General features: G+C 29.6%; 1 protein-coding gene across 3 annotated transcripts in view; it reads right to left on the bottom strand.

Moving 5' to 3' along the window:
• The window catches only part of LOC105111963 (protein ENDOSPERM DEFECTIVE 1-like), a 2,715-nt gene extending 609 nt beyond the window's left edge, over nt 1–2,106 (bottom strand). The window contains exons 1-7 of one of the 3 annotated variants that reach the window (XM_011007491.1): nt 1,577–2,106; nt 1,372–1,491; nt 973–1,089; nt 795–883; nt 533–683; nt 466–498; nt 208–288 (exon numbers count right to left, since the gene is read on the bottom strand). In XM_011007491.1, coding sequence (XP_011005793.1) covers nt 596–683; nt 795–883; nt 973–1,089; nt 1,372–1,491; nt 1,577–2,056 — 894 coding nt within the window. In that variant the 5' untranslated portion in view covers nt 2,057–2,106 and the 3' untranslated portion in view covers nt 208–288; nt 466–498; nt 533–595. Of the gene's footprint in view, nt 1–180; nt 289–465; nt 684–794; nt 884–972; nt 1,090–1,371; nt 1,492–1,576 lie in introns of those variants that run through there. The other 2 variants (XM_011007490.1, XM_011007492.1) reach the window with 2 other exon arrangements.
• Nucleotides 2,107–9,011: the final 6,905 nt, after the last annotated feature.

The raw sequence follows: 9,011 nt of genomic DNA, 5'->3' as shown, positions 1-9,011 counted from the left end.
ATCAATACCGTCATTTAGTGGTTACAATAACAGGGGCATCCGAAACATGGTAATTAATTAGGAGTTGGATATTTTTCTTTCTTCTTATCCAAGTGATTGATGAGCTCAGGGAATGGGCACAGAATACAATAAGATATCAGTAGTATAATTAATTTTGAACAGAATTATGGTGTAGCAGACCTGTGAATTATATGTCATTGACAACAGATCCCCACATTCTTCAATAAGACCTCTTTCTCCTCCAGTCACCCTAGCTACTTCTGAGATCAAATGTTCTGTTTCTTCAGCCTGCATCAAGAAATGTTCAAAAGAATCATTCATGATGGGTTTGGAGGATAAGAAATGGAGACAAATTTAATTTTGGTTAAGGTAAGGATGATAGCTTGTGACACTATTTTGGCATCTTAGACACGGGTGTGACAGAAGAGAAGGCAATTCTGTTTGGAAAAAGCGGAAAGCACCTACCTACCTCAGTTAACAGACTGTTGGTTGGCCCACCTTTTGAGTACCATCAAGCATTCTTTTTATCCACCTTTTGAGTCTAATTAACTAACTGTTCAGATTTTGTAGCAAACACGGGACCCTCTTTCTAACACTATGCCTTCATGGCGCATTGTTTTCCTTTGGATGACACAATTAGGCTGGTCTCAAACAACCTTCCTCCTTTGAAAACTTTGGTTCTCCTACCCGTATGGTTGGCGTATATTGTTTATGGTTAGATGTTTTTTCACTTCCCAACAGAAGTACTTCCATTCATTGATTATTAGAGAAAAATGTGAGAAAATCCACCTCACCTTTGGCATAAGGCTTTCATGTGAAAAGCTATTGTGTCCATCAATTTTGCTGCAGAGTTCAATGCCTCCCCTACCTCCCTAATATCAGCCTACAATGGACATCCATATCGTTGTCAGAGTACAGCACACAAGAATGATAAAACCCTGAAAGTGACAAAAGGAAAAGGGTAAAACATACTCTAGCATTTCCACTGATTGGAACTTGAAGTGAGGCATTCAACAAAGCTTGAATCGCTTCTGACAGGGATACCGAATAATCCGTTTCAAAAGCTGCCCATTCATCCAGATATGGCATCTATAAAATTCATTCCATTAGAACAACAAATAGCACTATTGTTGCTGTAAACTATTACATGTAACTGTAGATTGTTTGGTCACAATAGAGTTGCCTAAATGCAAAACACAAGTTAAACGCTCAACCAGGTGAGATACAGGCAATTTGTTTTTTTATTGTTTTATATTATTATAGTTCTGGGGCAAAAGTTGATGAAGAAGAGGGAAAAAAAATGTAGAATTCAATAGATACAATAAAACAGACTGTGTGTGTGTGTGTGTGTGTCAGCAGCAGCAGCCTTACTTGAGCTTCAACGATGGTCCATAGAAGTTTGATTCTCTGCAGAAGGCCAAGCTCAACGCGTTTTCTTTTCACTGAGTTGTATAATTCTGTTATCTTGACACCGAGGGAATACAGGTTTCTCTACGAAAGAGAAGAGAGGATTAATCACTTTTGAGATTGGAATTGAACAAAATAGCAAATATTAAGGAATGAGATTGTATAGTACCTCAGTTTCGCATGTCTGAGCTTGAGTGGAAGCCTGTGCTTTTGCGTTGACAAATCTCCACTGCAGGTGGTGGTTGTGCAGCAGCTTGAGAGATTGCACATCTTCTTGGCTAGAAACTTTCCTTGTTTTTCTAGAAGCATCAATAGGGATCTTGGAGCAAGGGCCCACTGGAGGCAGCTTTGCAGATTTGAGTGAATGAAACAAGGTGGGATCGCAGCTGCTTGTAGATCGCTGTAAATTGAGAGAACGGGAGCAAGGGGAAGCACACGGATTGTTATTATTATTAAGCCTGTTGAGATTTCTCTCCGCTAGAAATCTAGTATCGGTATCGCCGAGGAGTTCAGGAAGAGAGCTTCTGACATCATTATTGATGTTGTGATGATCCGAAGAGGAATCAGTGGAAATGGAGATCCCAGTGGATTGCAACATCTTCGCAGCAGCCGATGAGATGTTGATGTTGGAGGTGGAACGTTGATGCATCAACAGTAATTTAGAGTAAGAGGATGTGTTGACGGGGCTGAGTGTAACGGACATGTTTTTCAAACATCAAACATCAATAAAACATCAATACAATACGGCTTAGTTTATTGATTAACCTGGTATTTTCAAATTTAAGCACTATTGCTTAAATCTCTAATTAAATGAGCAATATTTATTCTAGTAAAATACTGCTTACTAATCAATACAGGGTTTTCATAAACTAAAGCACATTGAGGCTCCTCAACCATAACTTCAATATTATACATTAGAGTTGGTTCATTGGGTTGCGAGTTATCAATATTTTTTTAAAAAAATCAATTCTTCTTATTTTGTTTATAGTTCAACCTAAAATCAAAATATATATCGTAAGAAAAAATTGATAATTTTGGTGGCTCTGCTAAAAACAAAATATAAAAAAAAATCCAATCATAATAAAAACAAACCAATTAAAATTTATCTAATTGATTAGAAAAAAATCACTATAACAAAAATTCAAAAAACAATTATTAGAACTAGCAAATTTGAAAAATAAAAAAATAGAATTATATAAAAAAATCTCATCAAAATCTTAATAAACATCTCAAAACAAAATAAAAAATTATTTAAATTTTGAGTTATTGATATCCAATTACCTTATTTTGTTTAATGAAAGATAAATTAATCAGTACTCTGCTTCAATCTTTCTGTAGAAAAATTCTATCTTTAATTTGTATTTTTATTCCTGTTTTTGTTTTTGATCAGCTGCGTTGCAAGCATTTATATTAAGGTTGTAACATGTAGGGAGAAAAAAGGCAACAAAACACATCGATAACTTTATATTTTTTTCGTTCCATGCAGGCACGACCATTTAATCAAGGCAAAGTCCTTCTATGTAGGCACCTCTTTTAAAAATATTATAGCACCTCACATTTAATTACAAAATTTAAAAAAATTATCTACCCCACCCTCAATCCACCCTAAGCATCTCATATGAAAAAAAAAAACCAAAAACTTATTAAACTAAAAAAAAAATTTCATTACCATATCATGTTTAAAGTATCAATTCATGTAGCATTAATTTTTAATTTTCATTATAAAACATAAATTTTAATTCCACAAATATAAAATCTTATTTCTCAGAATATTTTCTAGATCAAATGCAGTTATACCTAAATCTATAAAATAAAAAGATATTATCCTACCAAAAAACTAGATCCTTAAAGGTGCTACCCAACCTAAACCTTTGCAACTACTACAATTAAATATTCAATTCAAACAAACAACCTAGTATAATAATGATAAGTTAAACTATCCTTCTATAAACATTTAACTAATTCTAGATTCTCAAATGAATTTTCTACATCCAGTATAATAAATCTCAACAGAATTTATGAAATTTTCTTAATTATAAATATACTTTACCACATAAACTTATCTAAAAAATCAATCTCTGATATTTCTATTATCGGTTTTCAAAATGTTGATTATACCACAAATATACTTAAACTATTATATATAATCATTGATCAATTTTCTCTACCAACATCCCCAACATTCTCATTTGTAATCAAAAACATCTAAAATGAGCTGAATGTTAAACAGATTTTATTATAAACATAAAATATTTTATTGATGATTTTTATAATACTTATAAATCTGAAAAGAGATCTTAATTCTTTAAGACTTATAGCTTAATTTTTGTTGCATTATATGAAGTTAAGATTTTGTTATTTCGGTGGTTCGAATCATTTTATGTATTTGAACACCATATTACATATCCATTTTCCAAGCATACATGTCTTATAACATCTAGAAATAAAACTCGTGTATGGAAACTTATCAATGGTACTTTTATTAAATCTGAACATCAATCCTTGAGAAACATTAAAATTCTTTATAATAGTCAGATTGTAGATGTTACCCTTTACAATAACTCAAGTGAAGACATTAGCATAAACACCAAACACATTATCAAGTAAAAGAACTTCACTAATACCAACCTCAATACCATAGAAAAACAATTGTCTAGAATAGATAAACAAATCCCAAAGACTATTGTTTCTTTAGTTAAAACTACAAAATTTGTAGACCAAAAGCTAAAAACCCAGTATTGAAACCATACCAAATTACAAGAACTAGCCAAACCCAATTCCAAAACAATAAAATTAACTTTTTTAAAGTTATTAAAGTTTACCTTAATCACCTTTTCATCCTCCACCTTGATTGCTCTTAACATCCTATAAGTTAGTAATAATCTCTAAATCTTCACAGTCCACATAAACGCTATTAAAAATTATCAAACTCATACCACTAATGAATAAGCCTTTCATAAAAAAAAACTCTTGAAATTAATAAACTTGTTTGGAGAAATCATATTCCTAAAATAATCATTTCCTTTTATATAAACCTCTATAATAAACTAACTATTACAAACCAATAAAGATTTAGTGTTTTTTTCTCTATGAATAGAACATAGATGGAATATCTTAATACAATATCCTAAACACCTTATAATAAATTACTATAGCTGTCAATACCTATAAAACCCAAACTAAAACTTCAGACAAAGCTATAGTTGAATTTCTTATAATTGGTTTTTCTGGTTAGTTAAAGGAATGGTGGAATTATCATCTTACTGAAACCCAACACCTTGAAATCCTTAACTTTATCCAAATGATTGAAGACCAAATACATATTCTTGACTTTGATGGAAACACCATCCAAGATGCAATTTCAACCCTCATTTTAACAATTTCCCTTCATTCTATAAGAGATCTTTTACTTCTCAAAGATAAAAATATTGAACTTTTTTTTAACCTTAGATGCAAAAAACTCATTGAGTTCCAATGGTATAAAAATATTTTCCTTACTCGTGTCATGCTCCAAGAAGATTCAAACCAATATTTTTGGAAAAAAAATCCTTACTAATTTGTCGACCCTCATAAGACAAAGAGCTAGGAACAAAATCAAAGACATTTTTATCTTCAAAACAAATCCTTATGCTCAGTTAAAATATGGTAAGCTTATTATTTTACCCAAAAAGAAGGTCTTAAGATTTGTTAAAACCTTAAACTTCAAAAACACATTAAATGAGAAATGAGAAGAACTAGACAGGAACTAGGAAGTTTTTTGTCAATAGTTTGACCTATTCTACCAAAGTCAACTTTTAATGGTTCATGCTTCAAATCTACCACTTTAAAGCCCAACAAAGCACTTAACAGAAGATCAATCATAAATACAAATATTTCTATAGTAAAATTAAGCCATCCAACAAAAAGATCACTACAAAGCCCGCAAAACTTTTTCAGCCAATACCAAAACCCAAGCTTAAAATTATCTAAAAAACATTACATATTACAAATATAGCTAGAAAGGTCATACCTTTATATTTTTTTTGAATCAACACAAAGTTATATGAAATATAATTAGAAAAAGAAGGCATTTACCATATCCAAAACCTCTTGGTTGAAGCATCTGAGATTGAATCAAGGTCGTTAGATATTTATAAAGAACACTTTCAAATATATAAGTTAGTAACATCTAACTTTGGCTCAAACATATCAAACCATAAAACTTCAAAAAAAATATCTTAACCCAATACCAAGAATTGATTCTTAAAGTTATAATGATCTTTAATTTTTTTTTAAAAAATAATTTATGGATAAACTTATGAGTTCCTTTGATAAGTCAAAGACACCACAACATGTTCAAAGACAATCATTATTGTCATCAACTAGTACAAATACTTATGACATTACTAAAATTCTCAACCAAAAAAAAATCTAAATATGTTGCTATTGACTGAACTACATAATTTTAAATAAGCTCAACAAAAAGAATTTTCTTTTACAATAACTTCTTACAAAGTTAGAAAGCTAGACTGATTGTAAACCCTAGATAATCATGCATTAGATCATGTATTATCAAATACTGAGCACGTTCCTGAATATTTTTAACATATTTTAATTTAAATTACTTCAAAGAAGTATATCATAAAAATTACATTAATCTTTTCAAATGATTGTAGAATAAATAGTGTTGTCTTGTTTGATATAGGTGCATATTTAAATTGTATTAAATAAGAAATAGTTTTAAAATAATTTTTTACAAAGCACTTCTGAAAAACTTTCTGTGGCAAAGAATACTAAATTGGTTATCGAATACAAAATTCAAGCATTAGTTTTTAATAAGGGGTTTTATCTAAAAATTTTTTTATTACTAGTGATATTAATCATATTGTTACTTTTATCATTCCTTTTATTGACATGCTTACTCCTTAAAAAACTAGTAATGAAAGTACTATTTCAAAAATCAATGGCATAAAACTTGTTTTTCATTTCATAGAAAAGCCAAAAACTAGGAATTTAAATCAAATCAAGGCATGTTTAATTCATACTCATCACATTAATGCATTGACTCGAGAAAAGGAAGTTCATCTCATACATCTTAGACAAGATGTCTTTTTATTAAAAAAAATTATTTTTCGTTTCATAAAAAAGCCAAAAACTAGGAATTTAAATTTAATCAAGGCATGTTCTAATCATACTAACCACATGAATATATTGATTCGAGGAAATCAAGCTTATCTCATGCATTTTAGACAAGATGTCTTTTTACAAAAATAAAATAAAATTGAGCAGCAATTATAAAATTCTATTTTACAAAAAAGAATTTTAGAATTTCAAAACAAGATTACAAAAGAGATATATTTTGATTTATCAAATGCGTTATGGAAGAGAAAACAACATGTTGATCTTTTTTATGATGATAATTTTTATGAAAAACAAATTCCTATAAAATCAAGACCTATTCAAATGAGTGCTGAACATAAAACCAAAGATTTAAAGTTTAAAGGTCTTATATAAAAATTTAGATCACCTTGATCGCGTGTAGCTTTTTATATTAACAAAAATTTTGAAATTGAACAAGACACACCAATGCTTGTTATAAATTATAAACTTTTAAACAAAGCTTTGAAATGGATTAAATAACCAATTTTAAAAAAAGTTATTACAAGAATTATATTCTGCATTCATATTTTTAAAGTTTGATATGAAATTAGGATTTTGACAAACTCAAATTCATGCAAAAGAACATAACAAAACTGCATTTACAATCTCATATGGTCAAAATGGTGAAATGTCATGTCATTTGGATTGAAAAAAATGCTCCATTTGAATATTAAAAAAATTATGAATGATATTTTCAATGTATATCCAAAATTTTGAATAATATACATTGATGATGTTCTTATCTTTTCAAATTTAATAGATTAAAATTTCAAATATTTACAGACATTCTTTTATGTCGCAAAGAAAAATGGTTTAATTGTTTCAAAATAAAATTTCTCTTTTTCAAACTCATTCATTTTCTTGGTCATTATATCTCTTAAGGAACAATTATACCTATTAAGAGATCTCTTATATTTATTGCTAAATTTTCTGACAAAACTCTAGAAAAAACCCAACTATAAATGCTTTTAGGATGTATAAATTATGTTTTAGACTTTTTATCTCAATATGAGTAGAATAGCTAAACCCTTAAATGATAGGTTGAGAAAGAACCATGTCTAATGACATACTGGAATTGTTCGATTAATTAAAAAATAGGTCCAAGAAATCCCTTACCTACATATTGCTAATCTCTTAACTCCCAAAATAGTTAAGACATATGCTTCTGAGTTAGGGTACGAAGGTATTCTTAAATAAGTACAAAATAACAAAGAACAAATTATTTAATTTATATCTTCACATTTGAATGATTATTAAAAGAACTATCATGCTATAAAAAAAAATCATTATGTTATGCATTACAAAATTTCAAATGGATTTATTAAATAAAAAATTCCTTTTACATATTAATTATAAATCCACTAAATTAGTTATATAGAAAAATGTTCAAAATATTACTTCAAAACAAATATTTGCCCGATAGTAAGCTATATTAAGTATTTTTTATTTTGAGATAGAATATATAAAAGGAGATCCAAATTCCATTCTTGATTTTCTAACTAGAAAATTCCTCTAAAATAGATCTTGATGCCTTTTAAATCCAGAGACAAAGTCAAAGCCCTGCAAACAAAGTTTGAATTTCTAAATTCTCAAAAATTACAAAACCCTGCAAAACTCCTTTCTTTAACCATTTCATCTACAAAACCAAATACAAATCCTAGTATGAAACAGTAATTAAATATAAAAAAGCAGAAAGTTTTTTATAAGTACAAAATTAGGTAGAATCCCTATCCAATTTGTCAAAATTGCTTTAACCTTGCAAACCATCAACTAAAAGTCATCATAGCAAAAAAAAAAAAAAGCCTTCTTAAAGAGGTAAAACTATTAAACCAATCTCCACAACAAAAACAGGTTCTTTCATACAAAACCCCTATTTCCTTTTGATCCAATTTTTTCATTTGAAATGTTGTTACCAATTTCTAAGTCCCCAAATAAAAAAAAGAGAAAATTCAAAAAAAGCACCACAATGTAGTGCTATTTTAAACAGCACTGTGCTTCTTTTTCTTCCCCTGGACGTGTAGCAAAGGAAGAAGAGTTTTTCATTTTGATTTTTCCCCTGCTTTTCTCCCTCTATTTTCCCTCTCACTTACACAAATCCTGATAAAAACCATACCTATATGCCTATGCCACCATGATGAAGAAACCATGGGAACCATGCCCTGCAAGCAGCTCCCTATTGACCATCTTACCCTATGCTATGGTAGGGGTAAGGTGCCCCTCTTGCGCTGCACTTATAAATACCAGGGGAGGTGGAGATTAAATAGAGGAGACAATTTGAGATGAGGGAAATTGTTTCTAAAACCAAATACAGGGGGATTTTAAAGAGGAGATGAATAAAAAACATGAAGGATGAATGAGGAAAATTTTTTAAAGGGGGGACGAATGAATTGCAGATTTAGGGGTGAGAGAATGAAAAAAAAAAGAATAAAGAGGACAGAAACAAAACAAAAAAAGAAAGGGAAAGA

The sequence above is a fragment of the Populus euphratica genome, unplaced genomic scaffold, assembly GCF_000495115.2.
Source record: "Populus euphratica unplaced genomic scaffold, PopEup_1.0 scaffold315.1, whole genome shotgun sequence".
Lineage (NCBI taxonomy): Eukaryota > Viridiplantae > Streptophyta > Magnoliopsida > Malpighiales > Salicaceae > Populus > Populus euphratica.
The sequence above is the reverse complement of the archived record's forward strand: the minus strand, read 5'-3'. Positions and strand labels throughout refer to the sequence as shown.